The 19,889-nt window shown below is 38.1% G+C and overlaps 1 protein-coding gene across 6 annotated transcripts in view; it reads left to right on the plus strand.

The window, feature by feature from the left end:
• The window catches only part of RNF212B (ring finger protein 212B), a 36,118-nt gene that overhangs the window by 7,148 nt on the left and 9,081 nt on the right, over positions 1–19,889 (plus strand). Inside the window, exons 5-15 of one of the 6 annotated variants that reach the window (XM_042942744.1) lie at positions 7,569–7,684; positions 8,316–8,376; positions 9,126–9,154; positions 10,144–10,190; positions 10,414–10,456; positions 10,617–10,677; positions 11,069–11,117; positions 16,385–16,424; positions 16,714–16,814; positions 17,058–17,132; positions 18,899–19,519. In XM_042942744.1, the coding sequence (XP_042798678.1) occupies positions 7,569–7,684; positions 8,316–8,376; positions 9,126–9,154; positions 10,144–10,190; positions 10,414–10,456; positions 10,617–10,677; positions 11,069–11,117; positions 16,385–16,424; positions 16,714–16,814; positions 17,058–17,132; positions 18,899–19,155 (879 nt within the window). In that variant the 3' untranslated portion in view covers positions 19,156–19,519. Of the gene's footprint in view, positions 1–7,568; positions 7,685–8,315; positions 8,377–9,125; positions 9,155–10,143; positions 10,191–10,413; positions 10,457–10,616; positions 10,678–11,068; positions 11,118–16,384; positions 16,425–16,713; positions 16,815–17,057; positions 17,133–18,898; positions 19,520–19,889 lie in introns of those variants that run through there. The other 5 variants (XM_042942747.1, XM_042942745.1, XM_042942746.1 and 2 more) reach the window with 5 other exon arrangements.

Here is a 19,889-nt window from a genome sequence, read left to right on the forward strand (position 1 = left end):
CCATATGTCCCAAACTGAACTCAGTATTCTTAACACCCTCCACCCTGCTCACCCTCCAATACACACAGGAAAATAGGCTACTTACTCCTCCTGTTTCTATAAGGGTAAATGATAACCATTATCCACATAACAATCAAACCAAAAATCTAGGAGTCATTCTTGATTCCTTTTTCTCTTTGCATATCCAATCCATTATTAAATCATGTCAGTTCTGTCTCTCTAAATACTTGAATACTCTCTATCTCCAGCCTTCTAGTTTATTTTTTTTAATTTTATTTATTTAAAAAAAAAATTTTTTTTAACGTTTATTCATTTTTGAGACAGAGAGAGACAGAGCATGAACGGGGGAGGGTCAGAGAGAGAGGGAGACACAGAATCTGAAACAGGCTCCAGGCTCTGAGCCATCAGCACAGAGCCCGATGCAGGGCTGGAACTCATGGACCATGAGATCATGACCTGAGCCGAAGTCGGACGCTCAACCGACTGAGCCACCCAGGCGCCCCTCCAGCCTTCTAGTTTAATCTATCATTGTTTCTTTCCTAAATTACTATAGTAGCTTCCTAACAGTTCTTTTGATGTCCAGTCTCTCCTTTTCCTATCAATTCTCCATATTGAGGCCAAGAAACCATTCAAAATATAGGTATGATTAGTTCATTTCCCTATTTAAAACTATTCAGTACAACCATTGCTTTGAGAATAAAGTCCAATGCTCAACATGGTCCATAGGGCCAGGTCTGCTTTGGTCCCTGCTTATCCCTTTAGTCTCACCTCTTTTCCTCTCCCCCTATCCCACTATATACAGACATATTGAATCTATTTTAACTGTTTATATAAATATTTTCTCTCTTGTTTCTGGACTTTTGTACATGCTGTTTCATCTGTCTAGAACATTATATCCTCAAACATATATAGGGATAAGTACACACAGTACCTACAATATAATACCATATTGCCATATCGTATTATAATTTTTTGTTTGCTCATGTTGTCCTATGAGGATAGGGGCAGTATTAATCTTATTCATCTTCTATATAACCTCCTAACATAGTACCAGGAACACAGTAGGATTCAGTAAGTATTTTTTGAAAGAATCAATAGAATAATCTTTCCTATTGAGGTTTTCCTTTAATATAGTATGTGAAGTATGGTAAAGGGGTAGTACTGGGAAAACTATTGAAGTAGAAATATTGAGACCAAATCTGCATGCTAGCTTGCAACCATTTCTTTGAGCCATTCATATTCCTTCACATGTAATGTGAAATAATAATACTCATCTTAGTTCTTATAAAGATCAAGTGAAATAATGTTATGAAAATATTCTTAAAGTTGTAAAGTACTGTATTAGTTTAAAGAATAATGTGGAGGGGCACCTGGGTGGCCCAGTTGGTTAAGCATCCAACTCTTGATTTCAGCTCAGGTCATGATCTCATGGTTCATGGGTTCAAACCCCACATTGGGCTCTGCACTGACAATGTGGAGCCTCCTTGGGATTCTCTCTCTCTCTCTCTCTCTCTCTCTCTCTGTTCCTCTCCTACTTGTGCTCTCTCTCTCTCAAAATAAATAAATAAACTTAAAAAATTAAAACAGAATAATGTGGAGAACTCATAGTAGATTATGGAAGGTCACAAACCTGCAGGAAAATAATTAAAGATCATATAAGTAAAAAGAAGTTTGGATTTTTAAATTATTTTCAAAGTATAAAATACATGTCTACTTTTTAAATACCAACTTTATAGACATGTACCTTATGTACCAAATTTTCCCCTTTGAAGTTTTCATTTTAGTGTTTTTAGTATATTCACATAATTATGCAATCACTACTACCTAATTTTAGAGTATTTTTATTACTCCTAGAAGAAACCCTATATCTATTAGCAGGCACTTCTCAAATCCTCTCCACCCTCCCCAGCCCTAGGCAATCACTAATTTACTTTCTATCCCTATAGGTTTGCCTATTCTGGACATTTCATAAATATGGAATTAATGTGTGATCTGTTGTGACTGACTTCCTTCACTAAATATGATGTTTCTAAGGATCATCCACGTTGTAACATGTATTAAGACTTCAGTAGCACTTCACTCTTTTTATAACCAAATAATATTCCATTATATAAACGGGTATATGTTTCATGTATACATTCATCAGTTGAGAGATATTTGGGTTGTTTCTACTTTTTGGCTATTATGAGTAATTCTGCCATTAACATTTGTGTGTAAGTTTCTGTGGGGGCATATGTTTTCATTTCTCTTGGATGTATATGTAGAAGTTGACTTACTGAGTCAAATGGTAACTATGTTTAACTTTTCGAGGAAATGTCAGACTGTTTTCTCCAGTACTGACACTATTTTACATTCTAATCTGCAGTGTTTGAGGGTTTTGATTTCTCCATATCTTCACTAACTCTTATAAACTCTTAACTGTCTTTGATTATAACTATCCTAGTGGAGTGAAGTAGTATCTCATTGTGGTTTTGATTTGGGATTCCTCTCTTGACAAATGATGTTGAGCATCTTTTCCTGTGCTCACTGGCCATTTGTATATCTTCTTTAAAGTTCTATTCAGAGGCACCTGGGTGGCTTAGTTGGGTAAGCATCCAACTTCAGCTCAGGTCATGATCTTGCGGTTCATGGATTCGAGCCCCGCATCAGGTACTGTGCTGACAGCTTAGAGCCTGGAGCCTGCTTCAGATTCTATGTCTCCCTCTCCCTCTGCCCCTCCCCAGCTTGTGCTCTGTCGCTTTCTCTCTCTCAAAAATAAATAAACATTAAAAAAAATTTTAAATAATAATTCCTTAATCTTATCCAATTCTGCAGCTGTTATAATTATTTTAAAACTTTGTTTGAATTGGGTTTCTATAAGGTCTATATAGTTCAGTTGGTTGTTAATGTCTCAAGTTTCTATTTAACTATAAGTTTCCTTTCATTTCTTTTTTTATTAGTACTGAAGAAAATGTTCTTTTGTCTTATAGAGTTTTCTCCAGTGTGGATTTTGTTCATTGTATCCCCATGGAATCATTTAATAATGCTTGTTTGTGCTCTGTATTTCCTTAATCAGAATCATTTGATTGGGGGTGAGTGGGAGGCAAGACTACTTTACAGCAGTGTTGTGTTCCACCAAGAGGTACATAAGGGTCTTCTGTCTCTTGTTTTATGTGATTGTAGCCAATGATGAACTTTACATTGATCCATTAAGTAATTAGGAGTTGCAAAATGCTGGGGTCCCTGGATGGCTCAGTCAGTTGGCTGTCCAACTTTGGCTCAGGTCAAGCTCTTGCGGTCTATGAGTTCGAGCCCTGCATTGGGCTCTGTGCTGAGAGGGATCAGGGCCTGGACCCTGCTTTGGATTCTGTGTGTGTCTCTCTCTCTGTACTCTTCTGCTCTCACTCTGTCTCTCTGTCTTTCTCTCTCAAAAATAAATAAACATTGAAAAAAAAATTTTTTTAAGGAACTGCAAAATGCTAATATTTAATTCTGTCATTTCTATCTCATTTTTTTTAGGTGGAATATGTTTATAAAAAGAAACTTCCTTTTCTCAACAGTATGATTACCTTGAGATATAATTTAAAATACTAAGACTTTTAGGGGAACCTGGGTGGCTCAGTTGGTTAAGCATCCGACTTTGGCTCAGGTCATGATCTCGCAATTCCTGGGTTCGAGCCCCTCATCAAGCTCTCTGCTGTCAGCACAGAGCCATTTTGGATCTCTTTCACCTTCTCTTTCTGCCCCTCCTCCACTCATTTTCTCTCTCTCTCTCTCTTTCTTTCTCTCAAAATAAATAAACTTAAAAAACTTACTAAGACTTTAGATACAATGGAATGAGGGAGTCAGTTTCATAAAAGATAGATAAGACAAACCAATAGGTTATGAGAGTCAAAGGTATATAATGAGTTTACCAATACCTTTTAAGTAAATTTCTAAAACTTAGCAACATCTTTTTTTTTTTTTTTAATTTTTTTATTTTTGGGACAGAGAGAGACAGAGCATGAACGGGGGAGGGGCAGAGAGAGAGGGAGACACAGAATCGGAAACAGGCTCCAGGCTCCGAGCCATCAGCCCAGAGCCTGACGCGGGGCTTGAACTCACGGACCGCGAGATCGTGACCTGGCTGAAGTCGGACGCTTAACTGACTGCGCCACCCAGGCGCCCCCTTTTTTTTTTTTTTTTTGCAACATCTTTACAAATATTCAAAACATTAAAATTGTATGGGAATATAAATCTTCAACTAAAAACTCTGACATTAAAAATAAGACTTAGGAAATCAATTCTTAGTACAAAAAAGTTGGTCAAGCTAATATTCATTTCCACGGTGTATATCAATTTTTATAAACAAACAAATATCTTTTTTTAAAAATCATTAGGCAGCAAAATGCATACCCCACATTGGACCAAAATATCTTGTGTCCTATCATAATAAACTACTGAGCTTCCCCTTTCCTTCCATTGTGATTCCTCTTCCGGTATCTTTTAGTGGTTTCTCCCTTGCTTTCTCCAGGCCCTTGTCATTAACTGGACCTATTTCAGAACTGAAGGTTTAGAATACTGTCTTCAGCAAATGAAGTAAAAATTGTGTTCCATGTTACTAATTCTAAAAAGAGTGAGAATCCAGAGCCTGAAGACCAGGATACCCTTACCTGGTCCTAGTATGGAGACACAGGAAAGGAATCTGGGTCTAGAAATAGGTAGTTTCATACATTGTTCCAATAAAATAAACAGTATTTAATACTTGGCATCATCTAGACAGCATTTATGTTATCAACAGAACTACTTTTATTACTATCTGCTCTATGTTGTATTAACGAAATAATCCCAATTTAGAAAAGAAGTCACCAAAATTTGTCCTTCTTCAGGAAAAAAAAGAAGCGGAACTCTTTTTTTTAATGAGGCTGAAGAATTTGAATGAGACAGAATAATGAGTATGCTAATGATCAAGATTTCTTAAATACTGAAATTCATTCCTGAGTTAGGTTTTAGAGTCTATTTTGATGGATGTATTCAAAATAGGCTAAACATTTGTATTCTAACATCAGGCAAAAGCGTGTGTTCCTCTCCTATAACCCTTCTTGCTAGTGGTTGTATTCTGGATTTGTCTTTCCTCTTCTTGGAATGGTCAAATCTAGGATTTGGGTTTGAGTTTTTGGGTAAGTAGTCCTGCTCAGGCCTAGGCAAAAGGCCCTTCAGTAGTCTATTCTAGACTCCTGGAGTTGCAGAGGGGGATCTATTTCCTGTGCACAGAGTGGGGGAGGTGGGCAAGTCTGGGAAGGCAAAAGAAGTTCTCAGTCAAAAGAAAAAACAGAGAAGCTTGGGTAGGTCAGTCGATTGAGCATTCAACTCTTGATTTCGGCTCAGGTCATGATCCCAAGGGTTATGGGGTATAAGGCTCACTTCACCGAGTGTGGAGCCTGCTTAGGATTCTCTCTCTCCCTCTCTCTGCCTTTCTCCCCCTGCTCATATGTGTGCATGGTCTCTTTCTCTCTCTCTCAAAAAAAATTTTTTAAATAAATAAATAAAAGAAAAAACAGACCAAAGTTCTTTTAGCTCAGAAAAAAACATGTGGTGGTGGAGTTGGAAGTGTGGGGGAAATTTGGAAATTAGACAAATTTGCTATTGATTTGAATTAAAATAAAAATTAAGGTTGGATAAATTCTTCCTCCTGAAGAATCTAGAAAGACAAGGCAGTAACATGTACTCATGGGTGATTATTAGGAGGGGAGTAGTTTAAATCAGTTTATTAGATGGGAAAGGGAGGAACTTAAAAGGGGAATTCTTTTTCTCTTAAGTTTTATTTCCTTTTAAACAGCCATCTGTCATGTGTTCTATCTAGTTCGAGAGGAGATTGCCAATTGCTCCCTATCTTTTTCTTATCCTTTTTGAGGACTTAGCTCAGTAAGTTAAAATGATTAACTTTTTATGAGACAAATGGGACCTTTGATGATCTCTAGGGGAAGAGTAACTGGTCTAGGGCAGGATTTGGGTTTTCTTGGCCCAAGGTTGGTCCTAACTTAATCTCACTGCAAACTAATCCCAAGAATGGATTAAGATGTTTGGGATACTGTCTCTCGGGTAAACATTACACTTATCTTAACATCTATTGCTCCCCAACCCCTCGCCACTTTAGGTAACTCCTGGGATTCTGAGCGCCTTTTCCTACATCTGCACTGCTCAAATTTTAAAAAGTTAACATGTTTTATTTTTGTGAAAACAACTACTTAAAAAAAAACAACTAAAGAAGACTATAATGAAATCTTACCTAACTAGAATTAGTTCAGTTTGCTTGTGAGTAGAAAGGAAAGAGGGTAGAAGCTATATAAACTTTTTTTTTTAAGTTTATTTATTTATTTTGAGGGAGAGAATGAGCACAAGCAGAGGAGGAACAGAGAGAGAGGGAGAGGGAGAGAATCCTAAGCAGGCTCTGCACTGTCAGCACAGAGCCCAGTTCGGGGTTCAAACTCCAGAACCGTGAGATCATGACCTGAACCAAAATCGAGTCGGATGCCCAACTGACTGAGTCACCCAGGCACCCCTATAAACTTTTAAGTTCAATTCTGTAGTAGGGTGGTAAAAGCAACTCACAAATTAGGTGAAAACAAAAAGTTTATGACAAAAATACCAAGATTTAGGGAAGGACCTTAGAGAAAAGGTTTATAATCTGAATAGGGAGGAAGCAGATGAGACATAAACACTGCTGTGTGTTCAGAAGTAGAGCCTGACAAAGCTAAAACACTTTCTAAATATTAACTTTTGCTCTGAGTCAGTAATCCTCTGATAGGCACATCAGTATATCAAATGGTAAAGCAAAACAAAAGATAAAATTATTTGCCCATGCCCAGAAATAAAATTCAGGAATAGATAATCTCCTCCTGTGCTTCTTTGCCCTTTACTGTAGCAGCATAAACAGGCTGCAAGTGCCCCTGTGGGTGTCTCAGGGAAAGTAAATTGGTTACCAGTGCTCCGTAATAGCTAGGAATGTGGAAGCTGAGGCCAAACTAATAGTAGACAGTTAGATCAGAACCAACTCTAAGCCTGAAAAAGTTTTTTGAGTATCACTCTTCTTGTGCAAGATGAAAGATTATATTTTTAAAGGGCCATTCTACCATGCCAGAATATTCTCATAAAGATTTTAAGAAGTGGGGCACCTGGGTGGCTCAGTCAGTTAAGCGTCCAACTTGGCTCAGGTCGTGATCTCATGGTTCTTGGGTTCCTGCCTGCATCAGGCTCTATGCTGACAGTTCAGAGCCAGGAGCCTGCTTCAGATTCTGTCTTTCTCTCTCTCTCTCTCTCTCTCTCTCTCTTTCTCTGCCCCTCCCCCACTCATGCTCTGTCTCTCTCAAAAATAAATAAACACTAAAAAAAATTTTTTTTAAGATATTAAGAAGCCATTTTCCTGGAAATGAGAAGCTTTGGCTTTCCCTAGTGCCAAATCGTCTACTTTGGGGGAGACATGAATTAGGCCAGATACTCCAGAAGAAAATGATCATTAAAGGATGAATTGGTAGATTTCTCTTTGTTGCCAGAAGTAAGGGGAAAGGAGTTATGGGTGTGTGTGTCAAAGACCTGTTTTTCCCTAGTAGGTGTGGAGTTTCCAGAAGAAACAAACAGATCTCCTCATCGCCTTTTATAAGCATAGAATTACAAAGTTAGAAGCAGCCATGCAGGAGGCACAGCAGACGGTGACCAGCCAGGAAAAGTAAGTGACAAATCAAATCACCAGAGAGCATTTTTTCTTTTAGAGAAGCTGTAACCCTTATTTCCTTATGGTTGCAAAGCCTCGAAATTGCTCTACGTGTGTTTGTGTTTGTCTTGGGCAAATCAGGTACCAAATTTTTGGTCCCCTCAATCTCCATTTTGTTTTTCTCTTTCTTCCCTCAAGGAGCCCTGCTCACCTTATAGTTTTCCTCTTGTACTTCCTTGTCAAAAATTGCTTCTTTGGGGAGATGAGGCATAGCTTTTCAATATAAAGACGAGAGACAACATTTCAGATGTTACCTCCAGGAGGGCATATTTGGAAATCTTAAGCTAAAAGATGGAATCCTTGATGGAAGTTTTCAGACAGCAGCAGGCCAGGGGTATGTGTGGAAGGGAAATGGAACTGTGTGTAAACTCCTTTCTGAAATCATACCAAGTGACTGCTTATTTTGTCCACCTGATTCTTCTAGCCGTCAAACTCAGCTCCTATCTCCTGAATCCCTAGATCTCTGATAGAAATACCTTGTACAGTGGCAGGCATCTCTCTGTATTAACTAGATATTAACAATAAAAATCAGGGTTTTTTTATCCCATTGACCTGCTGGAGATGATTATTTCCATCTTTTGCCTAGAGAGCTGTCAGTCTTAAAGAAGGAGAATGGAGAACTGAAGAAATTTCTTGCCATCCTAAAGGTGAATGAAACAGATTTTCCTTACTATTATTTTCTCTCCTACTTTTCCCGTATATCCAATTGACGTGTAGAATAGTGTTTCCTAAACTTTTTCACATCCTGGCATAAATAACTGATAATATTTGTACAAGTACACTCTGGTAAATTGTCGAGGCCCCAGAACACCTTGGACTGAAGGAATCAACATGTAACACTGGTAACCCATTCTCGAACATCAGTGAGTCAGGACATACCATTTGGGAAACTCTCTTATAGAAGAGACATCTATTGTAACTTAAAATTTCTCTTTAAGAATCCCAAGACACCAAAAAAAAAAAAAAAAAAAAAAAAAGAATCCCAAGACACCTCAGGACCTTTCTTCTTCCTCCAATCCACCTCTATTTCCTAGACGTTTCTTTCTTCCTAAGAATGTTCTTTGTATTTATATAATTTTCCTATTGATCCTACTCCTGAAACTATTCTAGCACATTTATCCTGCCATTTTCCCTTCCCTCCCCCATAGACTCTCCATATTTTCCCAGGTAAATCAGTCTTCAGGATTCCCAATGTGTTTTTATGAAGAGTAACTAAATGTTTATCCTGCCAAAGCTAATAATTTCCTAGGGAAGCATTGCTGCTCTTTTTTCTCCTGCTGGGAATCTTAGCAACAACAGCTAGAGGACATTGCAGCTTAGTTATCTAGCAAGTAACATTCATTCGTTAGGACCCTTGAGCTGCAGCTTCCTTCACTCCCATTTTTTTCACTTACAGGAATCTCCAAATTGGTACCAAGGAAGCAGGTCAGTTTTATCAGGTCCCATACTAGCCCTGTTTGAAAATTGCTGTTCTTTCTTAACTCTAGGCTGCAACACACCTGTGTGGGCTGTAAGGTGGAGGAAATGGTTGAAGTTATCTTTCACTTCTCCAGTTACTCACAGAAAAGTGCTCAAGTAAAGTCTTGAATGTAATGTTCACTCTTATGAAATCCTACTCATCCTTCAAAATTCAACTCATATGTCACTTCCTGTGTCAAGACTTCACTAGGCAGAGTTCAATATTTTATTAATCATTTATTCAATAAATCTTAATTGCCTGTTGTTTATCAGGTGCCATATTAGGTGCTGGGTGTACATCACCAGTTAGTCTCATTGGTAATGTCCGTACCCTACCAACTATTAAATGATTTTTTTTTAATCTCAGCCCTGTTTTGGTGTGTTAAGAGACATGGTTCCTGCACCCACAGAAGTGACAGTCTAGTGTTCTTTCATGCTTCTGTACTTCTGATACACCAATTATAATACTTAAACATTGCTTTTATTTATCTTTTTATCTCTCCAACCTCTCAAATATAGGAACCTATTCTAGTTACATTTGTAATCTCAGGATCTAGGATGTATAAGCACTAAATAAATGCTTGTTGAAGAGATGGATGAGGGGATGGAAGGAGTGAGGGAATGATGGATTTATGCATGGATGAACAGGTGGATAGATACATGTAAAACTGAGAGTACTTTGTAGGCCTTGAGGGAAAGAAGAAAGGAGAACTTCAAAATTTCTCCTATTACAGGCAGTAGAGAAGGTTTCACTTAGGAAATTAGAGAGCCAAGGAGTCTCATATGGAAACTTTGCCTCCATATTTTGCGGTGATACCTGTAATACATGATAGTAAGCAATTTGTGTGCTCAGAGAGTAAGCTGTTACTTCTATAAACAATGATCTGATTGATCCTCTTAGAGGGTACTTAACTTCTGCTGCTGCTTTTTTTTTTTTTTTTTTTTTTTCCTTTCAGGTCAGCCACACCTCGACCAGTAGGCATTACTTCTCCATCACAGTCAGGTAGTGAACATTTTTTGCCCAGATACCTGTGTGAGGTGAATAAATATCCTTTTCCCATATGGAAGATAGTTCCCTCTCAGAGACTGTAATGTGATTTTTCTAATCTTGTGTATGGTATGAAAAGATCATATAACCAGATACCCACTTGTGACAGATCGGGTAGGCAAGGCAGTGGGCACACCATTGATGGCTACTTTTCATACTTCACTTTATTCTCTTTCAGTTACTCCACGACCCAGTTCTCAGCACAGCAGCCAAGTGGTCAGGTGAGTAGACAGCCTACACAGCCATATTAAAACTGTTGGCAAGAGTTGGAATATGAAAGAAATACCTAGATATGGCAGAGATAGGGACTAAAGAGACTTTAGGTCTATGTAGAGTTTAACACCAGGTTTGTTTGTTTTCTTTCTGTCTCACCTTATACAGTCGGTCCTCCTCGGTAGAATCTGTCCCTTACAGAATGTCTGGATTTACTAGCTTGGGACAAGTAAGTGATACTTTACTTTCTCTTCCCAGAATGAGATTTCTAATGCTAAATGAAAGCAAAGATTTCTGGCAAAAATATTAACCTTATATTGGTTTTGGTATAAATTATCTGATGCCATGCCTGACTTTCTTTTATTTTGGCAATGCAGCCCTGATGTTAGAAGCTAACACAGAGAATAAGTGGCGTGAAAGTAGTGGAAATGTTTAAAGACTGAGTTAATAGTAATAGTTCATTTTGGAAGTAATAAAGTGTGGATCCTCCTTGGACTACCATGCCCATTCTGGGAGAACAATATATGCTTCAATGTGCAGATATAGAGAAATAGCAAAGAATATGGAAGCCAGAGAATGGGGATGTATTTATTAATTGATGTTTATTGTTTGTCCATCAGGGAGTCAGAGGCCTACAAGGAAAAAGTACTCCCAGAGACTCATATATTGGTGAGAGGGGGGCTGGGAAAGGATCAGAAACCAACATATATTCAGTACAGATACCAGAAGATTTCTGGTTTACTCTGCATGTATAATGCCATTATGCATTTTCTGTGCATAATATAAGGCAATTAATTTTTTTCCAGACACTGACTGATTCCAGGTATCCAGAGATATATTACTGATTTTCAAAGAATAATATTTCTGTTCTCAAACTGATAAGGAGAAACTTTTTTTGAGCAATGGAAAGTCATTGAAAGCCTCTGGTCAAGAGATAGGGGAGATAGTCTCTGGTCAAGAGACACCCAGGTGTCTCAGTCAGTTAAGGTCACAATCTCACAGCTTTGTGCTGACAGCTCAGAGCCTGCTCAGGATTCTCTCTCTTCCTCTCTCTCTGCGCCTCCCCTGCTTGTGATCTGTCTCTCTCTCTCAAAATAAGTAAATAAAGAGATGGGATAACTTGAGTAAAATAGATTTGGATTTTTAAAATTGCCACAAGATGGCAGTAGAAGTTAGGTCTAAAAGATGCCCGTTGTGTTAGCCTGAAGGGGAATCCAGCTTCTTCACTATGTATTAAAAATTCCAGTGAAGGATACCCACTTAATTTCTTGTCTCTTTCCTCTTAGAACTATTATTGTTATTACTATTTTCAAGGGCATTATCCAGTCCATAGAGAATACTTATCAGAGAGGATTTCCCTTTCTTTCACAAGAGGCAGGGGTGAAATTTGCACATTTCTTTCTGTATAATCATTTTTGAAAATCACCAAATAGTTTCCCTCCAATTCTTTCATATTCACCCTTTAAAAAATGTAGAAGTCCTAGAAAATTTATTTCTGTCAGGTTAGTAGTAATATTTTCTATTTCGTTCCTGATTTTAGTTATTTGAAGCTTTCTACTCTTTTCTTGTAGAAAAAAGTTGGCTGAAGACTAGCCAATCAGTTGAACATTTCAAAGAACCTACTTTTGGTTTTGTTGATTTTCTCTGTTTTTCTATTCTCTATTTCATTTATTTATGCTCTAAGCTTTATATCTTTCCTTCTGCTTATTTTGAGTTTAGTTCTTTTTTTAGTTTCATAAGATAAAAGGTTGGATTATTGATTTGAGATGTGCTTTTTAAATGTAGACATTTTTAGTTATAACTTTCACACTAAGCACTGCTTTCATTGCATCCTAAAAGGTTTAGTATTTTCTGGTTTTGTTTTCACTCATCTCAAAGTATTTTCTAGTTTCTTTTGTGATTTTTTTTCTTTGAATCATTGTTTTTTTTGGCAGTGTGTTGTTTAATGTTAACATATTTTGAATTTCACAAATTTCCTCCTGTTACTGATTTTTAGTCTCATTTCATTGTGGTTGGACGAAATACTTTGTATGATTTAAAATGTATGGCCTAACAGATGGTTTATCTTGGGGAATGTTCCATGTACACTTTAGAAGAATGTGTATTCTGCTGTTATTGGGTGGAGTGTTTGTTCTAAAGAAGTCTTTAGATTTAGTTGGTATATAACGTTGTTCAAATCTTCTATTCCATTGCTGATCTTCTGTCTAGTTGTTCTGTTCATTATTGGAAGTGGAATATTGAAGATTCCAATAGTTTCTCTCCAGTTCTCTTCAATTCTGTCAGTTTTTGCTTCTTGTATTTTAGAACTCTGTTGTTAGATGAATATATGTTTATAAGTGTTGTATCTTTTTGATGGGCTGACCCTTTTACCATTTGACCTTTGTCTCAAAGTGCATTTGTCTGATATAAGTCACTCTGCCCTCTTTTGTTTACAGTTTGCATGGAATATTTTTTCCATATTTTTACTTTCAACCTACATGTGTCTTTGAATTTAAGATGAGTGTTGTATAGATAGTGTATAGTTGGATCTTTTTTGTTCGTCATTCTGCTCCATTTCATTGTGCTGTTATCATAAATTACATCTGTATAAGTTGTATACTCATCAATACAAAGTTAGTTTTATACAATTGTCTTTATAATCATATAGGAGAGGGGAACCTGGGTGGCTTAGTCGGTTGAGTGTCCGACTTCAGCTCAGGTCGTGATCTCACAGTTTTGTGAGTTTGAGCCCCTCATTGGGTTCTCTGCTGTCAGCCCAGAGCCCACTTCAGATCTTCTGTCCCCCTCTCTCTCTGCCCCTCCCCTGCTCATGCTCTCTCTCTCTCTCTCAAAAATGAATACATATTTAAAAAATCAGATAGGAGAAAAAAGTTACAAACAAAAATACACATATACTTTTGTATTTACCAATGTAATTGCCTTTGCCAGTGCTCTTTATTATTTCTTCATGAAGATCTGAGTTACTGTCCAGTGTCCTTTCAGGTAAGCCTGAAGGACTCCCTTTAGTGTTTCTTGTAAGGCAGATTTGATAGTGATGAATTCTCTCAGTTTTTGTTCACCTGGGAACGTCCTAATTTCTCCATCTTTGATGTTTATTTATTTTTGAGACAGAGAGTGTGAGTGCAAGGGGGGTGGGGTGGGTGGGAAGAGGATCCAAAGCAGGCTCTGCGGTGACAGCAGAAAGCCCCATGTGGGGCTCAAACTCACAAACTGTGAGATCATGACCTGAGCTGAAGTTGGACACTCAACTGACTGAGCCACTCAGGCACCCCTTTCTCCATCTTTGAAGAATAGTTTTGCTGGATTTAAAATTTTTGGTTGACAGTCTTTCTTTTAGTATTCCGAATATGTTATCTGCCAGTGTTCTTGCCTCCCTGGTTTCTGAGGAGAAATCAATGCTAATTTTACTGAGAATCCCATGCATGTTATAAGTGACTTCTTTCAAGTTTCTTTTTTTCTTTTTTTTTTTTTTTTTGGTCTTTGGCTTTCAGTAGTTTATGATATGTCTAGGTGTGGATCTCTTTAACTGGAGTTAGTTGAGTTTCTTGGATGTGTAGATCAATTTTTTTTCATCTAATTTGGGAAGTTATCAGCCATTATTTCTTCAAATATTCTTTCTGTCCTGTTCCTCTTTTCTTCTTCTAGAACTCCCATTATGCATATGTTGATATACTTGATGGTATTTCACCAAGGTCTCTGAGGCTGTCTGTTCATTTTTCTTTATTATTTTTTCTTTCTTTCTCTTCCTCACATTATATAACCGCAATTGGCTTCAAATTTGCTGATTTTTTTCTTTTGTCCATTTGTATGTACTGATGGGCCCCTCCAGTGAAATTTTCATTTTAGTTATTATACTTTCAATTCCAGAATTTATATTTGGTTCTTTTAAATATAGTTTGTCTTTGGGGCGCCTGGGTGGCTTGGTCGGTTGAGCGTCCGACTTCAGCTCAGGTCATGATCTCACGGTCCGTGAGTCCGAGCCCCGCGTCGGGCTCTGTGCTGACAGCTTAGAGCCTGGAGCCTTTTTCGGATTCTGTGTCTCCCTCTCTCTCTGCCCCTCCCCTGTTCATGCTCTGTCTCTCTCTGTCTCAAAAATAAATAAATGTTAAAAAAAATTTAAATATATTTTGTCTTTATTAGTATTCTCTATTTGTTGAGACACCATTCTCATACTTTAGTGCTTTAGACATGGTTTCCTAAGATATTTGAACATATTTAAAATACCAGATTTAAATGTTTGTCTAAAAAAAGTCTAGTCTGGGCTTAGTCCAATGTCTAGGCTTCCTCAAGGACAGTTTCTATTGATTGCTTTATTTCTTTATATGGGTCATACTTTCCTATTTGTTTGCATACCTCATAATTTTCTGTTGGAAACTGGACATTTAAAATAATGTAACAGGGCAACTATAGGAATCAGATTATTCCTCCTCCCCAGGGTTTTTTGATGTTGCTGTTTATAGTTATTTAGTGACTCTTTAAAACTAAGTCTGTAAAATCTGTATTGTCAGGGCACCTGGCTGGCTCAGTCAGGTAAGCATCTGACTCTTGATTTCAGCTTGGATCATGATCTCATGGTTTGTGAGTTTGAGTACCACATTGGGCTCTGCACTGATGTTGCAGAGCCTGCTTGGAATTCTCTCTCCCTCTCTCTGCCCCTCCCCTGCTCGTGCTCTGTCTCTCAAAATAAATAAATCAATTAAAAAAAAATCTGTATTGTCATGGAATGCCACCAAAGTCTCTATTCAGTTAGCTTAGTGGTAAGCTAATGATTGGACAGAGATTTCCCTTAAACACCTGGAACCAGTAAGTCTCTCAGTCTTTGCTGAAGGGTTGTGTGTGTGTGTGTGTGTGTGTGTGTGTGTGTGTGTGTTGGGGTTCAGTTTCAGCACTTAGCCAGACAATTGAGAACTGTGCCTTAGCTTTTATCCTGCTTATATGACCTCAAGGTAAGAGATTAAGGCCTTTTCAGGTCTCTTCTGAGCATGCACATAGTCCTGCACATGCATATGGTCTAGATCCCAAGAACGTGTTGTTTTCAGAGTTCTTACCAACTCATTCCCCATCTCTTCCATCTATGCTTTTTGGTTAGCCTATTGTTTGCCCCAATTAATATTCACATCCTCAGGCAACCTAAAGAAGTGCTTTTAATTGTTTACAACAAACACTCCTGGGGAAAAGGCTTTTCACACATGGTAAACTCTAAGCTCTAAGTCATGATGAGTTTGTGCTACAAGTCAAGTCACATAAAGGCAGTCTTGCAAGTAGAGTCTTCCGGCAAACCACTGGACAGGTCAAGTGATTATTCTCTGGGAATGAGACTGTAAGAGTCCCAACCCCATTCCATCCCCACAGTGACTGCCAGAATGTTGGTTTTCAAGGCTACCATGGAGCTGGAGGAGAAATGGGAATGGGGCAAGTTAAAATGCCAGAAAATTCACTCTTCTTAGCTTCATTTGGCTATTTTTTCTGGAATAAACATTCCCCAGACTGTTGCAAGGCTTTTGTTAATTTCTGGAGTTCTGAAAAAATTGGTTCTGACAATTTTTGCTAGTTTTCTCTTTCCTCTTATGGAGAGAATTTTTGGAGGTCCTTATGCCACCGTTTTTGCTGTCACTCCCAACCAATTTAATGACCCTTTGTCTTTAGCCATTCTTCCTAGTAATCCCCATCTTAGAGGGGAAACCAAGACACAGATACATTAGAACACATCAAGGCAGTACTGGGTCCTGGCCCACAAATCCATGAGAGGGAGGAAAGCAACTTTCACTGCTAGGTGATTTGTGAGTTTTTTTTTTACTTGTTGTTAGTCCCTAAGCCTAACATATACACTAAAAATCTTTGGTCCCCAATTTCTTTGCCCTGGCCCCAAGTATACCTGAATAAATCTCTTCTCCAGCTCATGGGTTATCTCACAGGCTGACTTTTATGTTTTCCAGAAACCCCTTCACCAGCTTCCACTCACAGCCTATCTTATAGGTAAGTAGCACTGTGCTTCCTTTCACTTGGGATCTGTTCACACTGACACTCTGCTATCAGCCCTGGGGTTACTTCTACTAGCCTATACCCCTGACATTTATAAATCTACCTTGTAAACAAGAGAGCATTGAATAGTACTGTGTCTAATATACATCAGAATTATTTTATTTTTAGTTGCAAGCAGGGGATTTATTTCCTGTCTTGTCTAAATATATAGGCTGTCCCTTTAAATACGCTTTTTACCTTTACCTTCGTTTTCTTTGCTGATGCTTTTATTTCCCCTCCTTAGGCCTTCACCTGCCTCTTCTGGACAGGGGATTTTTTCTTTCAGACCATCCCTAAATGGTGGGGATTCAGGCTACGCAAGAGCCCTTACCCCCAGTAATTCAGGTGTGTTAAATGTCATTCCCAAAGGAATGGAACTTCAATCATTGACATGTATACTAAAATGAGGATTTTCAAGGTGAAAGAAGTTAGGAAAAGAATGACTTTATAGCATGTCTCTTAAATTGCTTAGCTAAGTCTTTTTCCCTTCTGAGTGGTGTTCTACAGATTAAGACCTACCTATTTACCCTGACCCATAAGTAACATTGCCAAAGAACTGCCCAAGGAAGTTATCTTTCACCATTCCAGTTCTGTCCTTCAGGTCAGAGGGAAAGCAGAACCCCACTAGAGAGTCTTCCTGGTTTCCAGCTACCAGTCCAGCAGGTGAGCCCTGGCTAGTCTAACTTGCCTGTGTATGAAAAACTTACATGGTTGGGCCTGTGCACAACATACCCTTTTGGTCTCCTCTTAAGGTGGTAAAATGTAACCAGTGGAGAATGATACGGGTTTCAAGTGTGGTAACCAAATGTTCACAATTTTCCAGAATGGTTTCAATTTCAAAGATTCTTTCCTACTATCAGATCAGCTTCCTGGTTTGGGGTTTAAAAATTAGGTCACATGGTAGTGAATGCCTTTAAACTGAGAGGTCTGGGCCAGTGTGAACTAAGTGCGTAGACACAACTGACATTCCCAAAAGCTCCACAAAAAAGTATTTCAATGGAATATATCTTTTGGATAGAGGTACTACTTGAACTAGGAAAAATCACATGTACTTCTCTAGAGATGGTTAGAATAAGGCTTTATAAATTTATGGGACTATGATATGTCAGCAACAAGAGGAAGAAGGCATGGGAATAAGGAGAGAGGTTTGTAAGGAGCTCTACATGCCAAGTCCAGTCTTGCCTTTTAAGTTAACTTTTATGGCCCAGGTTTTGAGGATATTTAGGCTCTTTTCCATGCCAAGCTCCTGGTGAGCCCAAGGACATACTAAGGTGGGTAAATATTTTGCTCTCATATTCCAAATGCCCTTTATTTTCATTGGCAAGGAATTAGGGTCTAAGCCGCAAGAGGCAACACTGGGGAAATAACATCCCTGAGATCCTTACAAATGGAGGGATTTACCTACAGATGAAAAAAGACTTAAGGGACATATAAACCATCTGCAAACATATGGCCCCTATTGGAGCCTGATTAAAACTGTATAACACACACACACACACACACACACACACACACACATACATTTATGAGAAAGTTGAAAACTGAATACCTGTTGGACATTTTATATTGTTTTCTTTTTTTTAATGTTTATTTTTTATTTTTTGAGAGAGAGAGAAAGAGCGCACACATGTGTGCAGTAAGGGAGGGGCAGAGAGATGGGGACAGAGCATCTGAAGCAGGCTCTGAGCTGACAGCAGGGGCTTGATCTAACTCACAAACCGTGAGATCTTTACCTGAAGTCAGACGCTTAACTGACGGAGTCACACAGGCACCCCAATATTAAGGAATTCTTAGTTTTTGTGTGTGGGCATACTACTATTGTGGTTGTTTTTAAAAATAGTCTATCTTTTGGAGATACATACTAAAATATTTAGAAATAGGAAGTTAAGGGATTGTCTGGGTTTTGCTTTAGTATATAATCTAGTGGACATGGGGCAGTGAGAGTAGAAATGAAAAAAATTGGCCATGAGCTATTTGTTGAAGTTGGGTGATGGATACTCGTCAGTCCATTATACTACTTTACTTTTGTATTTTTTGAAAATTTCAGTAAGATTAAAAAAAAAAAAAAAGCTATTGAAGTTAAGTGCCACCTCCCCAGGGCATAAGAATCCTGCCTCCCTGGTAAGCACATTTCAGCATAGTAGTCATAGGTTCCAGGTCTTCCAAAGTAGTTCTTTAAATATTCTGCCTTATTATCACCATAAGCCACTCAGATGTTGTAGAGTTTCATAATTAGCAACAAAGGCTTTGTCACAGATGTATCAAATCTTAGTACAAATCTTGGAACAGTTATCATGCAATGGAGAAAACTATGGGGAAGCACAGTGGTGGTTTGCTGTCTTAATAAACTTCATAAAGTGGTTTAAGAGGGCCTTATTTGCCCTTTTTGTTATAAATGCCCATATCTGCCTTCCTGTCCTCTGCTGCAGACTCTGTACGAACAGAGACAGATGGGATTAGCCAGGGCAAGAGAAGCATGGACTACTTCCAGATAGATCGTCTTCAAGGTCCAATCCATATATATTGCTTAAGGAAGGCATATAGCATCCAATACTCATTAAGTGTGATGGTTTTGGAAAATGTTTCCCTGGTTTCTTTCCACATTTCACTGTGTACCCTTATCTGCTTTGTTCTTTACCATATACACCCTATATTACCTCCTAGGAAAACGATCAGCATTATATAAGGCTAGTTCTTCAGGAAGATGTTTAGATTTCTCCCACACTCAAATGTAGCTCTCTCATTTCCTACAACTTAAAACAAATATTGTAAAAAAATTCTTGGCTCACTGGAGGTGCGAAATCATACACTTGTTAAGTATGTTTTATTTCTAGATTTCATTTTTTAAGCTTTGGATGTATTCACCTATTGCCAAAGCTAATAAACAACTCTGTTCCTTGTCCTAATTTATTATACTACTTCTGTTTGTCTATTGTTTCCTCTATGCCTAGTTAACTATGTTGATTTTCCTTTCTGTCTGATAACAGCTGGAGACCCAGACTTTCAGCTTACTAAAGTACACAGATAAAATAAAGATGTCCTTTTATTGTTATTGCAGCTCTATTGGTATATAACAAGCTCTAGAATGGTGGAATGGGCAAAGAACACCACCAGTGAGATGGAACATGTATTCTTCTTTGGGTATTAAAGAGTAGAAATGAGGAATTAAATGGGTTGGCCAGTGGCAGGCAGACCATAAGCAAAAATTTTGAAAAAAAATATAAAGATAGCAAACATCTGCCAGAAATAAATTGAGTCCTGGGAATGACCATGAGGCTGAACTAGCATTCCCTACCCTTTCTGGAACTCTTGAGTTTATTTTTAAAGGTATTTCTAGACATCTTTTCTGGGAAGAGCCTGTCCTATAGCAGTATAGGAAACAAATCTTCCCAGTGATAAGATACTGATGTATTGCCTTTT

The sequence above is a fragment of the Panthera leo genome, chromosome B3 (genome assembly GCF_018350215.1).
Source record: "Panthera leo isolate Ple1 chromosome B3, P.leo_Ple1_pat1.1, whole genome shotgun sequence".
In the NCBI taxonomy this organism is placed as follows: Eukaryota; Metazoa; Chordata; class Mammalia; order Carnivora; family Felidae; genus Panthera; species Panthera leo.